The 16,297-nt window shown below is 40.3% G+C and overlaps 1 protein-coding gene across 4 annotated transcripts in view; it reads right to left on the bottom strand.

The window, feature by feature from the left end:
* RASEF (RAS and EF-hand domain containing) overlaps positions 1–15,687 on the bottom strand; it is a 41,798-nt gene extending 26,111 nt beyond the window's left edge. For 2 of the 4 annotated variants that reach the window (XR_014576417.1, XM_083816245.1), the window contains exons 1-3: positions 14,429–15,685; positions 2,327–2,473; positions 1,559–1,649 (exon numbers count right to left, since the gene is read on the bottom strand). Coding sequence is in view for 3 of the 4 variants with exons in the window: in XM_083816245.1 (XP_083672371.1) it covers positions 1,559–1,649; positions 2,327–2,473; positions 14,429–14,796 (606 nt within the window). In the remaining variant the exon portion in view is untranslated. Of the gene's footprint in view, positions 1–1,558; positions 1,650–2,326; positions 2,474–14,428 lie in introns of all 4 variants that reach the window. The other 2 variants (XM_083816244.1, XM_083816243.1) reach the window with 2 other exon arrangements.
* Between the last annotated feature and the right edge of the window lie 610 nt (positions 15,688–16,297).

The raw sequence follows: 16,297 nt of genomic DNA, 5'->3' as shown, positions 1-16,297 counted from the left end.
CAATCCATGCAACTCAGCAACAATCTGAGAACACGATGACTTCTTCGGGCTGTTGCCTGGCCATTTCTTTGGCACTTCAATCCAAAGAACAGATCTAGCATAAGCACTGCAAACTACAAAGGGTCCTTTTTAGAACCTGAAACATAAACTACATTCAGATAATAGATAGCAGACTTTTACATAAAGATAGTATGTGATTGAGGATGTCCTCCGATTGAACAAACGCGCACACCCTGGTCATATTTTTACAGTAGGGAAGAAGTTTTTCAGGACTTTTTCCAGTGATTTACTACTTTTTGCAGAACAGAAATTTTCCAAAGCAAACTTATTTGTTTTCTAAATATAAATGCATACTCTCCTTGGAAATGGCAAGTTTTTCTGTACTGAGACCTGTATTATAATTTGTTAAATATATTATGATATGCTATTTTCTTGGGACTATAACATTTTTATGTCATTGTATTTCATTACTAGGAAAACAGATTTTGATGCCACAGTAGGAATTTTTCCTCCTGTATAGAAAAAGACAATGTTTGAAGCAAATCTGTCAGAACACCTTTTACTTTCACAGATCATTTACTAAGAGACATTTAAAATCAGCAAGTTGGCTGACTGCACTTTCTTGCTTCTTATCCTGCAAATACTTTGATGAAAGAATATATACCAAATATACAGAGGTTCAGTATACGGTGCATCCTACCAAAGTAATGACAATAACCAGAGTTTATGTTTTAACCAGTGAATTTCTTATGCCCACATAAGAATACTTTGCATGAACAACAGCTCATATTACATATAGTACAAAGTTTGGTATATCATACATGAATTTAGTAACAGTTCAACATGAACCAGACAAGACAGGTAGGGTGGATTTCCTGTATTGCTTTCTGCTTAGGATTACACAGGCACGTGCAGTTTTATTATATCTTTCAATAAGAAAGGGGAAGAGGGTTCTTGTACTTTGCCATCAAGACTGCAAGTGGGCTGAAACAAAGGCTAAAACCTGAGTACACTGAAACAGAGAATATCCTATCAACTTCAAGAGGTCACGACTGTCACACCCTATCATCACGAACACCTCTCTCCTCTAGAAGTCTTTAAAATAAGATTGCAGAACCAGAACGTAACAACAGGGGAAAGAAAGGTCACTGCTCCAGTCAGATGTACAAATTAGGAACAAATGATTTAAGTATTAATTTCCACATAAATTCATCTATTAGTTACTAGAACTAAATTCCATTCTTTTCTGGAGAAAGGTCATTTTTTCTATCCTGTTTCCAATATTGGACTCAGAAATAAACTGCTTTACATCACTATTTTCTTACCAAAGAAAAAGAGATTTTTTTTCTTGGTTTATTACATCTGAGCAGCCATTCCCCTTTGAGAAGCATTAAGAGAATACATTTCCCATCTCCTGGATATTTTCTTTTCATCCAGGCCCTGCTTTCATTGGCTTTGAGCCAGTCGATCAGCATCAAAGACACACCTGGCCATCAATCCTGCATAAATCCACTGAGAGTTTGGTCATTATGAAATTGTGTAAATACAAAATACTCACTTCCTTTTTAACTTTATGCTCCGCAGCCTGTATCCGTTGTTCCATCTCTTCCTCCAGCTCACTGAGCTGAACTGCCGCTTTATCCTGAGCTCTAAAATTTAGAAGTAAATACTCTCTTAAGACTTGCCCTGTGTCTTGACAAAAAAACTTATGTGGAACACATTTGCTGGCTTCCACTGAAACAAATTGGACAGACAGACATGGAAACAGTTGAGCACTGCCCAGACCTTGAAACTGGTGTGGTTGGGAACCCAAATCACAAATTAATTTGAAAATACAGGCTAATTAGATTTTAAATAATAACTGACAGCAGATGATTAATATGAAAGACAGCACATCATATTTTGAAGATGAAGTTACAATGATAAAAGCCCCCTCTGGTTATTCGATAAAGAGACTTCAAAAGGATAACTACTTGCAGCAACTTGCAGCACCGACACATAGAAAATCTCTGTCCTGAGCTCAGGAGAAGCAAAAATACATTTTTTCAAATGAAATTGTAATGGGAGAGTATGCTAAACCTCAAAGGTACAGGCATGGAAGAGGAGTCAAAATACATTAAGGCATTAAACATAAGAACACAGATAGACCTTATCCAAAGTATGAACAGGGAATGTTTATGCACATGTGCATATAAACTAACTTTTGAACTCAGTTTATGAAAACACTCAGGCATATTTGGCATTGACTTCCAGTAGTTTAATCCAAGAAAGTGTGATAGAGAAAAATGTAACTGCATAACTGAACTGGAAGCACAACTCACTATACCTTTTGACAGCGATGGCCAAGGTTTCCATCTCTGTGTTTTGAAGCTTGATCTCTCTGATGAAGTTCTTAATGACATGTTCGTACGGCTGGATTAATCTTGGTTCCACTATGTGTATGTTCTGATACAGAACACTGACTTGCTCTTGTCTGAAAAAGACAGATACCTTTTTAACAGACTTACTTGGAACAATGCTCTGTAAGAGGTTTGAAAAATGTATTACAAATGAAGGTAGTTCCCTTTATTGCCTATTTTTAAAATTTAACAAGTCAGATACAGACATTGAACATTCAACAAGATAGGTCTGAATTCTTCTAAATTATTTTTACCCTTTCCCTTTCCTTAATATAGCTACTGTAGAAAAATCTTTTTTTAATTTTAGTCAATTTTTTGTACTTATATTCGTGATGTATTGAAGAGCATGCCACTGGAGTAATCCACAATGCAAATCAACATTTCTGGTGGCTGTAATGTTAATTATAATCTGTGGAGAGGTATAATGCTATAGCAAGCTGCATAAAAATGTGAAAGTGGGTAAGCACACCAACCACCTAAGTAAAAATGGATGTTTAAGGTAGAGTAGGGGCTGGTCATATGTCCTGTGACACCACTACAGGGGGTAAAATGACTGAGGTTTGCTAGGTAGGCTGAAGCTATTTTGAAAACTGAATACAGGTAACAATATCTTTGTAGCAATATGGAAATATGCATGGCCTGCAAAACTCTGAGAAAAGCAAAAAGCAGCCCACAGAGGCACAGAAGCAAAGACAGCTATCCATACAAAGTCTGATGCTCCCACACCTGTTGGACTTTTAGTCTTCATATCTCTTATAAACGTGGGCAGGGTTGCAGGGGAAAAGAAAATACAGGTCTCTCACTTAAAACAAAGTATTTCGGTGCTGAAGTCTGCACCCCTAATAATGGCAGCCCTGTTTTGTACCACACACATAGTAAATAAATAAATAAATAAATAAATAAATAAATAAAAGTAAAAGAAAAAAAAAGTAAGAAGCTAATTTTATACATAACTCTTATGTGAAAGACAACAAATATATAAAGAAAAAAATAAAAAGTCTCTGTAGATCCTTAAGTTATTAAAAGACCCCCTGAAATTTATACTGCTTCTTAATGGCTGCCCCAATGCAGGAGTACAATGTTCTGATTCCCATTTAATCTGGACTCATTCCTGTAGATTCTGTACAGTTTTAATTGTCAAAGCAAACCATTTTAACAAGATGCAAAAACAAACAATAGCATAAGCATCAAAATGTTATTACATAGATTAGTTTGTAAAAAGCTCTAATTTCTGGTCATACCATTAGTAATCTCAGGTAACGGTTTGTGTTACATGCCAGCTTGGTTCCAATACCTGGATTATCATAAGGCAATTTATCATAGAAAATTCTATAACATCAGAATTTAGCAATCCCAAGGACAACTGAAGCTGACTGCCATGTACAGAATATACCAGAACACAGGCAGGTATTCAAGAATTTACAGAGAAAAAAAGAAGAAAGAAAAGAAAGAAAAAGAAGGGGAAGGGGAAGGGGAAGGGAGGGGAAGGGAGGGGAGGGGAAGGGGGAGGGGGAGGGGAAGGGGAAGGGGGAAGGGAAGGGGAAGGGGAAGGGGAAGGGGAAGGGGAAGGGGAAGGGGAAGGGGAAGGGGAAGGGGAAGGGGAAGGGGAAGGGGAAGGGGAAGGGGAAGGGGAAGGGGAAGGGGAAGGGGAAGGGGAAGGGGAAGGGGAAGGGGAAGGGGAAGGGGAAGGGGAAGGGGAAGGGGAAGGGGAAGAGGAAGGGGAAGGGGAAGGGAGGGGAAGGGAGGGGAGGGGCAGGGGCAGGGGCAGGGGCAGGGGCAGGGGCAGGGGCAGGGCAGGGCAGGGCAGGGCAGGGCAGGGCAGGGCAGGGCGAGGCGAGGCAAGGCAGAAGAGAAGAGAAGAGAAGAGAAGAGAAGAGAAGAGAAGAGAAGAGAAGAGAAGAGAAGAGAAGAGAAGAGAAGAGAAGAGAAGAGAAGAGAAGAGAAGAGAAGAGAAGAGAAGAGAAGAGAAGAGAAGAGAAGAGAAGAGAAGAGAAGAGAAGAGAAGAGAAGAGAAGAGAAGAGAAGAGAAGAGAAGAGAAGAGAAGAGAAGAGAAGAGAAGAGAAGAGAAGAGAAGAGAAGAGAAGAGAAGAGAAGAGAAGAGAAGAGAAGAGAAGAGAAGAGAAGAGAAGAGAGAGAAGAGAGAGAAGAGAAGAGAAGAGAAGAGAAGAGAAGAGAAGAGAAGAGAAGAGAAGAGAAGAGAAGAGAAGAGAAGAGAAGAGAAGAGAAGAGAAGAGAAGAGAAGAGAAGAGAAGAGAAGAGAAGAGAAGAGAAGAGAAGAGAAGAGAAGAGAAGAGAAGAGAAGAGAAGAGAAGAGAAGAGAAGAAAAAAGAAAAGAAAAGAAAAAAGAAAAGAAAAGAAAAAAAGAAAAACGTTAAAACGGAAGGGCAGGTCTACAAAAGTGCAGGAAGCAGACCAGTCATGAGGAAATACATCATACCAGTGGCAGAAATGTAAAGAGAAATGATGTTTTGCAAATTTCTGGTCTGACACCATATCTAACACATCACAAATACCTGTCCTCCTTTTATTGTTACAGGAAAGCTTAACCTCTGATTTAATGATCCTCCTTATTAGAGAGATGGTACTCTTCTATCTTCTATGAAGGCAGTGCTAATGAAGACATTCACTACAACTATGATATCAACATTCAATGTGGTTTTCCCGCCTGAGATACTTCCACAGTTTAAATTATCAACTTTCCAGCACTCTGCTTCTTCTGTATGATCTTCCCACTAAAAGTATAATTTATTTTATTACAACTGTACCAGAATTGCTCCTGTAGCTGAGATTTTAAACAATTAAATATTTCAGGAAACCAAAACATAAGTTTCCGTATGAAATGCAGATACTTATTTCAATATACAGAAACATAACACCACCACAGAAAATACAGATTTACTGAAGCCAGAGGCATTTTTGTGTACCTATATGTTTCTCTCTTGCAAACGGTCTCCTTTATGAAGGCTTATGATTTAGGTGTATTCAGTATCTACAGAAGTTAAAATTAATGTAAACTTGACTCTGACTATGTATGCATACAATTTCATTTAAATATCATTTAAACAGAGTAATATCAAGGTTCACAAATGGTTACAATAACATACAGATTTATCTGATCATCAGATGCTACAACATATGTATAAGCAGTATTTCATTAAAGAACTCCCCAAACATATGTTTACTCAGTATTCTACCTTTAAAAAACAGTTAAGGGACATTTTCCTTGGCAATCACACTCAGTTAAAATAACACCATCGAAAATACTAAAATCAGGAAAAAATAACAACAAAAAAATCATTTAAAATCTGCCTTCTTTCACTCTGTACTATTACATCATTCAGACGTATGTGAAATTTCTGTGCTGAAAGATTACAGCACAATAGAGAAATTTAGAATGCTTGTGATAACAGCACATATCACAAAATAAATTTGTGATTGAGGTTCACCAGGTCTCAGTTAAATTGCAAGTGTACAATAGATTGGTTGTATTTAAACACTGAATTCCAAGTATCAGCAACTGGCCAAACAGTAAGTTGAGTGTCCCGAGGTAATACCATTCACAGATTTCCTACCACACTTCCATTACTGCTGATTAGCCTTGAAGCTGGAGCATGACTGTACTTCAAAAATTACAAAATGCAGTCTCTCTGTAGTCCCTTTACTTGAAATTCCATTTAGTCTGATAGCAGGATATGGTAACATATGTTGCATCTCACAAATTCCTGGCACTTCAGCAGTCGTCCTTCAGAGGTATAAACACCTCACCAAAACAGCTAATACACCATTACAGAACAGTCTCAAATTTTAGATAGAAACAGCTACTGTGTGTATTTGAAATTAGCTGCTGAAGAATGTCACTTCTTCACACAGTGTCAATGTACACATACCCCTTTAGAAGTGTGGCATGTAAAACAGAAATGGCACTAGCCACAGCAAGATGGACAGAGGTTATCAATCTTCTGAGGCAGATACATTCAACACAATCTAGGTCAGTGTATATAATTTTTAGGAATAAGAAATACAAATATAAGATCTGTATTCTGCAATTATCTTTTTTTTCCTTTAAATTTCAGTGTTGCCAAGGAGATGCCTACTAATAACCTTATTTCCTAGAAAGCAACCAAACAGCGGCAAAATTACCTTTTACTCGATGTTAACACAAAACGTTCATTACTTGAGCAAACGTTTCTCTGGGATTCTTCCAAATCACAGCCTACCGATTTATGGTAGGATATTTAAGGACCTACATCACTTATTTTCACAAGAATATAGGGTTATCTTGGTACTCTTTCTTGCCCCATCTTGTGCAGGGTTAGTCATTTGCTAACTTCAGGTCAAAGAAGCTGCATCCATAAAACTACACTGTACCTCCACCTGTCCTGAAAGTCCTGTGACTGAAAACAACCCATGCACAACGCCAGAAGTCTCCTACCACAAGGACTGTTATCGGCTGTAGCAAAATGGAAGGTATGGTGTCTTATGCTGTTGGACTGGAGAGTCAACTAATTAGTCTGGCCCTTCACTACAGTACTTTGTGCCAGGATCAGAAGACATTCGTAGGAGAATAATGTATTTCTGCAAGTTTGTTCTCTTTACAAGAGTGCCAGTCACTCCCTCCCGCAGCTTCTTTGCAAAGTTTATGCAAATACAGATGCCTGAAGACAGAAATCAATCTCTGCACACTGCTGTGCTTCTGCCATATGGCTGTCTGCTCTGTTTTAAGATGTAGTAGTTAGAAGCACAAAGTAGTTACTGTAAGAGTTAATTTTGCCTGTGATACCAAAAACTCTTTTATTTATTGTTCCTCCTCAGCCCAGTGACTGGCTACCATACAAATGGACTCAAAACATCTGTGACCTAGTTTTAGGAAGCAAAACAATAACCATCCAAACACAACTGCACAGAATCCTGGAAAGGACACGCAAGACTTTTTTAGATAGAAATTGGCCACTAAAATTCTCAGTGACACTCACCTGAGTGCTTCTACGCCAGCCTTACAGGATATCTCAATTAAAAACATGGATCAACAACTACTGTAGCAACACAAAAACGCAGGAGAAATGGATTAATGCAACAAAATTGATGGGACCCTACTTGATTACTTACGCCTTCAGCAAGCAGTAATACACTTTCATGAATTGGGAAGACTCTTACTGACTTAATCACTCCAAGCATCCATGATGCATTAGCAGAAAACATATTGTGATAATATTTTATATTTTCACATGATTTTAGAAGGATGAAGTTATATATACTGTATATCAGCATGCAATAAGTATTTGATGATTACGAGAAGAATTGTTCTTAATCATCTCTTTCCATATTTTAAATCACTCCTCTACACGATTTGCTAAGCATTAGTGACTTCACCGCAGCAGGACAAACTAGTTGCAATAGATATTGCTAAATTTATTTATCTCCAGTTCTCTCCTGGACATGCTATTTCTTTTTGCAAATTCAAAATTATTTATTGAGGGAGATTTAAAAAGAGAGATTAAAACTCAAAATTATTTATTGAGGGAGATTTCACAAATAGACTTCACTGAGCTGTCTCCTGAATACTGAATAGTCTTTGCTCTGGACAAAAAAAAAAAAAAAGGAAACTAAAATGCCTTTGCTTCAATTTCAACAAAATTCATACGAAATGCTCAGGTTTGTCCTTTAAAATTAGTGTTTCTTGAAATCCAGAAATCCCCTTTTAAATAGATTAAAAGCTGTACCCCCTTTAAGTTCCACACAAACACAGCTGTAAAGCTTCACAATTGCATAGAAAGAGCATTTTCAAATATAACATGAAAGAAACTGTCACTTTGGACCCTCTGGTTCTACGCTTGTACCATCTACCATGAAGTATAAGCACAAAGCACTTATAGGTCCAAAAAGTACAGTATCCTGACCAGATACTGCTCTGACTTTACCTTACCTCATCTCAAAGGTTTTACTAGTTTAGGTTCTCTGTAAAATTATTAACTGTAATTATATTAATTGTAATTGTATTAACTAACTAATATTTTAATAACTTCACATAATACTGTATTACATAGAGTTACTGCATTACAGAAAGAAAATAAATCTGCCCTGATGATAATGCCATCTGTAATATGATAGATTTAAAATACCAAAGTAGAATGGAGAAAGACCAGAGGGAAAAAAAAAAAAAAAGGAAAAAAAAAAAAAAGAGAGAGAGATCAGACACTGAGATGATATTACATGGCATAATTTTATTTAAACCAATTCATATCAATTCACAGTATTGTTTTGAATGGCTGAATGACAGTTTGCCTACCAGTCCACCCTCTGAATGCAGCTCAAATGAAGTTGGTGGAATGTATCAAAGAAGAGTAACTCTATGGTTGCTGGGTTTCTTACGCATATTCCCTACCTAGTTGCAGAGAAAGTTTATGTTACATGTTCTGCTTAGCCTGACCGGATGGGCTGTATATGCAGTGCAGTTCTCCACCAAGTAAAAGACCAAGTGCAATAAGCTTTCGGAAAACAGGCAAAAATCAAAGATTTGACAGTGATGTTATAATACCACTTCCCCTGGCATGGTAATGATTCAGCGTTTCTTCCACCACTATTTTGTGTATATTTACCAGGGTCTGATTTAGAAAGGTAGAGACTTACAAAGGTACCAGCAGAATTTCAGGGCCCACCTGTGCAGAGCACTCAGAAGACCACAATGCAGCAGGACAAGATAGAAGCCCACTTGGACTGGAAGTGTCCGTGGGCTGAAGAATCTCACTGGGCTAGGACTGCAATGAGAGGTAAGAAAACTAGACCAAATTGTTCTCCAGCAAGAGCTTTTACATTAACTCGAAAGAGGTCTTTCTGTCTACATATATATATATATGTATGGTTTTTTCAGCAACATCCATTGCTGCTTTTCTGATCTCTGCCTTCACTTCCGTCCTCTTTCTTATCCGTGTTATTACCTGCAGACTTAAGGTCCCCAACTTTCAAACTTTCTCTTTGATTTGTTGACCCAGACATCCTTCAGGCACAGGTAAAGTATAGCTTCTGATTTTGTATGTGCGGGTAGAAGCAAAGACAATCACCACTACACTTAAACATGTCTACATACTGATAACAATAATAATAATATGCCCCTGTTTCTAGGCTTTAGAATGTTCTCTCTTTGAATGGTCTCTTCCCAGTGTACATGAGCTTGTAAAAATCACTCCTACTCCTGTAGCACCTCTGTTCTGGTGTGGGTATGAAAGGATGAAATGCAAGGTTTTCTGAGCCAGGAGCATCTGAGCTGGGTGGTCAAAGCAAGAGAAAGATCAGGCATTAGACATCTGTCCTTACACTGGAGATCAATAGCCTATGTGTACTACCAAGGATAGGGAAATAGCCTGTTCAGAAAACCTTGTGTCCCAGGTGAGTGTCTAATGCCTTCTCCTAGAGTAAGAGCCCTGAGGAAAGACACAATTACATGAAACGTTCATACAAATTAAACTTTGAAGTATTTCTCAACCTGAAGCACAGCATTTATTTTAGTATCAGCTTTTCTTTATAAGTCCTTTCACTAATTGAACTGCATTAAAAGAAGAATAAATCCTCAACCCCCCGGTGAGAGAGTCTGGGCAAGGGAGTGGCAGCGGATTTGCAGGGAAGGGACTTCTAGTGTTTCCAAGGAATAAATACTGTTCCAAGGAATAAATACTGTTCCCTGCCCAAGGACAGACGTGTAGCTTGGAGCAAGTAGTGGGGCAGGTGTGGAAAAGCCTGTAGGAAAGGAGGGAAAGATAAAGTCCGTGGAGAGGCAGAATGTTCCAAAGGATGGGTCTATGGAAAATGAGACACAAAAATTTCAGGAAAACAAATGCTAAGAGACTAAGTTATTTGGTACAGATGCTGTTCTGATTAAAGGGAAAAAAATAACTGGCAGGAAAACCTAAGGCAGCTCTGAAAGACTTGTAGCTCACAGAAAGTCCTCCACACTTCCACACACTTCCAGCAGACCCATTTGCCAACCCCTCATTGTGAGATGTATTAGAAGACAAGACAAAATCCTACAGCACAGATCCCGTCTCCAGCACTGTGATAAAGGTTGCCCTAGCAGCTGCTTCTCCACAGGCTTTGCATTCACTCCCTCTCTGAGAAACACACGTCAACTTCCAAGGAAATTCCACTGCTAGTATCATGGCTCTTCATCTCCTGGAAGTAAACATAATCTCCTGACAAGAGCTGAAGCTGAGTTTTCTATTCACCTTGGCACAAAATCCATTCTGGCTCATGACAGCAAGTGCATAATGAGTTCTGGACTGTTTTTTCTGCAGAAGAGCCCACCTCCTCTCATGTTGCACAGCAGCATATGCCATGAGCATCATCCAACTTCACAGGTTAAGCTGCTACTGTTAAAAACAACACTCTTTTCTCATTTTATGATGTCTACCAGACCAACATTTTCTATACAGGTCCAGATTACATATTTAGGAGTGAACTGTGATCACAATTAAATTAGGAAACTTTGTAATTTTACAATGCATAAAATCTCACAGTATGGCAATGCAGAAAAGAGGCAAAAGAAACAGACCCTCAGATGAACAGCCAAGGCAGTGGAGAGGCTTCTGTCAGAAGCAGAAGAATTTAACTCAAAACAGGGATACAAACTTTCTTCTCTAGATTCACCTACATTCATGCTGAAATTAATTTAGTTCATTTTCTAAATAGATTATCCCAAATATCACAGAAATACTGCCTGCTATTGTTGAAAGGGATACAGTTTATCCCAGCAATAAACAAGAAGGCACACGATACACGCAGTTCAAATCTTTGCTCCTTCTGATTTAAGATCTTTGAAATTTAAATTTCAGAATACGTTTTCTGGGAAGTTTTTGCCCATGATTTACAGACAGAAATAACTGCCATAGGGATCATAAGAATAGGTTTTGTCCTGACGCACCAGTGGACGTTGGATCATTCTTTGTTCCAAGTTAGAAAAGCAGAAGAGTAGCTATCACGAGACCTCCTCGCGTACTTAAAGGAGTGCATGCCTGCTAAGGGAGTGGAGGGAAACTTCTCATCTTACCACGGAAATCCAAACAGACCTGAGGATGACCACGTATTAAACCAGAATGCAACACCAGTAACACAACCACAGGCTAAACCCTTCTAGCGCAAGAAATACACTGGAGTACTCGCTGCCTGGAGCACCAAATAGCTAAATTCCTTCTTTTTTTTTTCTTTTTTTTTCTTTTTTTTTCTTTTTTTTTTTTTGTCTACTTCTAGATAACTGCAAATACTTCTTAGAGGAATAAACCAATGGATGTGTCTGAGTTCTAATAAAGTAGATCTACTATAGCTCACACAGCTATACCCCCGTTGGCAATTTTCTACATGTAAATCAAAAGTACAGCAACCTTTTTGTGTTTAATTACTCACTATAGCAGATTGAATATAACAACAAAGAAGGAGTAGTTGCATTTTAAATTAAATGAATGCCAAAAAAATACCCAACCCTCTACGCAATTCCACTAAAATCTGACTTCACACATTATACTAGGTCACTAGCCTGGAAAGACTCCACTTTTTTGTACTAGAGGCACAATTGCTCACTGAGTACATGTGAAGACTAAGACAAACAATAATTTGACTCACAGTGACCACCTTACAAAGAAACCTAACTGAATTCAGCCCTGAAAATCTGTTCAGATTGGGAAAAGAAGGAGCAGGGCTGAAAAGAAACTTTTCGGTGTTACCACCGTTGTTTAACTACACAAGATACAACTCCAAAATGGACTTGAATGTTTCACAATATAAGGTAACAGAACTATGCAACCCAGACATCAAAATACAGAGACAAGGTCCATCCCACAACAAAAATATATTTTCAAAAATTAACTACATTCAAAATATGCTCATTTTAGTACAGTACTAGGCAGTACCTAACAGTAAACAATGTTGCATCTAATGCCTGCTACTCCATTAAGGGCTGAGTTAGGATATTGATCGGTGTTACTGGGTTTTCCTTGCTATTACGGTGACTTATTTATGGCTTTTAAAAGCCCATTTATAGAAAAAGAGGCTGAACCACATGTGCTGATATCAGTGAAAAATTTCCTTTTGATTTCCATGGGTATTTGATCAAACTCAAGAATGACACAGACCACAGCTGCTGGGTAATTTTCTCCTCAATTCAGTCATATTTTTATCTCATCAGTTTAATCTCCTGCACCTTGCTTTTTGCTGTACAAACCACAACAGCATCAAAGCATGTGACACTGTTTTGCTAGAGCAGGACCAGAATGCACAATACCTTGAGGGACTGAACCTCCAAGTTCCCCCAAGACTGAGATCAAAAATATGGACAACTAACTCCACTCATCTCTATTTGAGGAGTTTCTTTCTTGTAATTACTCTTCTCATGATTTTCAACGCAAATGTTACAGCTAACATATGAAGGGTAATAAACCACAATGTGAGAACGCAGACTCTTTTAAAGTATTGAAGAGGCAGGTCTGTGCCAACCTAGGCCTGTTCTTAGAAAACATTAAAAAAAAAAAAAAAAACAATAATTTAATAATTTAAATAAAAAGATAAACATGTTTTTGAAGTACCAGCTTCTACATTACATGGTTTTGTTATATTCTGCTCTTTAAAATCTCTCCCATGCCCAGACTTTAACACTTTATATGTATTCGTTGCTCACTCATATAATTGGTCGAAATGTTTTCAGTGGGACATAAATATATATATATATCAGATATATTTCAACACAAAAAGATATGGGTCATAAATGGAGAGAAAAGAAAAAAAGTTGAGCTGTAACAAAGACCTGCTTCTAGTGCTTCAGCACAGGAACGAGAAAAAACAGGAAAAACAAAGGGCACACTGTTCTTCGGCTGACGTTGGCACACACCTAACAAATACAGCCAGCTGTGAAGGATGTTCAAAGGTATTTATAAAGCTAAACATGAATGGGAAATGTTACAACAAATAACTGCCCACCTGGCACACATGTATTTAATTATCAGCATTCAGTTCTGTTTGCAACTTGATGCATAATAATCCTAAAACAATATAATTAAATGACATGTCTGGACACTCAAACCCAAGAGAGTTAGTTCTGTCCCGTCCTACTGCCCTCTTAGACAAGCAACCAGACTACATTCAAACCCTGCTGCTGCAAACACAGTAATCAAGAGATGGAGATAGGCTTATTACCAAAAGGTGATGGATGCTTTCACAAGCCATCACTGTTCATGAGTCACACTTTTCCATCTCCTATTGATTTTCTCTCTGGCTTCAGGTTAAGTTCTGAATTGCTTCTGCAGACTTTCAAACAAGAGGCTTATTTTTCAGTTCAGTAAAAAGCAACCTACTCTGGTTCTGGGCATGAACAGTAAGTTCTTTAACCTACAGGACATCTCTTTTAAAACATTTGTCATTGCAAGAGCCAAATGGATTTTTAAAAGTAGCTAGAACCAAACTATTGGGTTCAGGAGTAATTTAAGGTGTGTTACATGAAGTCTGGAATGATAAATTTGCCAATGATTTGTGTTCCTGTAAAGCAACAAACTGTACAATCGACTTGATTGGTGGAAAAGTTACACAGGTTCTGACATGCTTTTAATTAGAGCCTGTGGATCTCACAGACAGCTCTGCTGGAGTTTGACACAAGCCCCTTCGCATATGGTCATGTATCTGTTTCAATTGCCCCTGAACAAGCTGCCCTTTAACTCAGATTGCTTGTTTTCCAGTTCAAGTTGCAATTTTTGAATTAAGCAGAATTACCCTGTACTTTCTATGGCCAAGATCTTTGTAAGAACACAGAGCACCTGCAGTTTCAGGCAGGCTACTGCTGACCCCCAAAATACGTATCAGTGAAATGCAACCAGCTTCGTACTGATAGACCCACCATACCCAGCTTTAATGCCCGAAATCTACCCCTCGGTCTTCTTCTTTCCCGCTGACACTGGGGCGAAGCAGTGCCCGTCGGATTGCTGTGTGGCATCAGGGGAGGCGCAGGGCAGCGCTGCGCCCGACGGGACGGGACGGGACGGGACGGGACAGGGCTTACCTGGGGATGAACCTCGCCTCGTCCCCCAGCCGGACCTCGAAGTCCCTCCAGGGCTGCTCCAGCCCCGCGGCGGCCCACGCCGCCGCCGTCTCCCCCTCGTCGTCTCCCCCGTCCCGCGGCTCCCCGCGGCCGGCTCCGGGCCGCCGCCGGGTGGCGCCGCGGAAGCCGCGGGCGAACTCCGGGAAGGTGATGGCCCCGTCGCGGTCGCTGTCGAGGCGCTGGAAGATGGCCTCGGCCTCCTCCGGCCGCACCCGCAGCTCGGCGCAGAGCGCCGCGAAGTCCTCCCGCTCGATGCGGCCCGAGCCGTTGGCGTCGCAAGACAGGAAGAGGGCGCGCAGCCGGGACAGGTCCTCCCCGTCGGGGTCCATCGCCCCCGTCTCTGCCCGCGGCACGGCACGGCACGGCACGGCACGGCCCGGGCTGGCGGCAGCACTGCGCCCTGCGCTCGGCGGGGCGGGACGGGACGGGACGGGACGGGCCCTGCTCCGCCCCGGTGCCCCCGGAGGGAGGCGGGCACGGGGGCGGCTCTGGCCGGCAACAAGCGCCGAGGTGGCCGGAGAGGAGAGGGAGGGTGAAGGGTGCGGCACGGCACGGAACGGTACGGCACGGCACGGCACGGCACCTGCTCGCCCCGGAGCCCCCGGGAAGGTGCCCGGTGCCAGCAGCACAAAACTGCTCTTTGTGTTAGCGGCAGGCAAGGAAACCGCGGCTACCCCAGGTTTCACCACGTAGGTTCCCGCTGCCCGTGAGCAGTTTCGGGTTAAATGTTGTGGAGAGAGCGCCTGCGACTGTCCCACCAGCAGTGATTTAGGCAGGGACGTTGTGAAAACAGTGAAAGCGCAAAATCAATAAACCGAAGGAGCCAGATTTCAGTGCTTTGTATAGCAGAACTAGCTTCCGTCTTTCTCGACAGAAGTCAAGGCTCCTCACTTTTTCTAAGTCCTTGGTAAAAGCTCGCTTTTCATCGGAAGCAGTTACATTCTTAACTGAGATGTTTTATATTCCCCTCCACTTATTCTTCCTTATCTGAAAATGTAAATTGCACATACCGAAGTTGTGATAACCAGAATGCAAATCCACCTCCTCACAAAACCGTGTTTCCTTATTCACTGAAATAGAGCCCGAGGGTAAGAACATGGTCCAGCAAAGCACACGCAGGCCAGCTGACCTCTCATTACAATAAATCACACATTGCAAATGGATTATGAAATGCTCCTTTGCCCAAGAAGTGTGGAATGCCCTCAAAGGAAACTAATGGTTTTACAGCTTTTGATTACTATTTTGCCAGGGTTAGACAGACTCAGTTTAAAATCCTACAAATACCTATCTGAATTTTTTCAATGGATTTTTTTGTGAAATGTTCCCTTGCACTCTAGATAAATTCAGCCACTAAGTAACTGGGAATATAAATTGTAGCCTAAACATAAATGTTGAAGGGCTTCAATATATGATTGTATATGTTTTTGACACTTTTTAACACTTTTTGTCACTTTTTGGTACATTTCTGTTAGAACGATAAAACTACTATGTGTAGCAAAGGGGTATCATCCTAAGATTCTCATATTCTATCAAAACCTAGTGTTTTAGTAAAGCAGAGTTAATTTGACAGAAGAGTTCTTTGTGTTCCATGTTTTCTCACCTGTCAGCCTAATTTTTGTACCCAAAGAATTGACCGAGTCAATCATGAAGCCCCAACAGGGCTGATGATAGCTGTTACTCAGCCATCGGAAATGACAAACTTATCTTGTTTACACCTACAGTTCTCTGTTCATAACAGTCAGGACACTTGGCTTTCAGTGTTGGCAGGCTTCTGAGCTCAACCGCAGCAGGTGTCGAATGTGTCTCACTAGACAAGGAGTTCCTCATCAG

Source organism: Anser anser (assembly GCF_964211835.1).
Source record: "Anser anser genome assembly, chromosome: Z".
NCBI classification, from domain to species: Eukaryota; Metazoa; Chordata; class Aves; order Anseriformes; family Anatidae; genus Anser; species Anser anser.
This window is presented reverse-complemented; position numbering and strand designations above follow the sequence as displayed.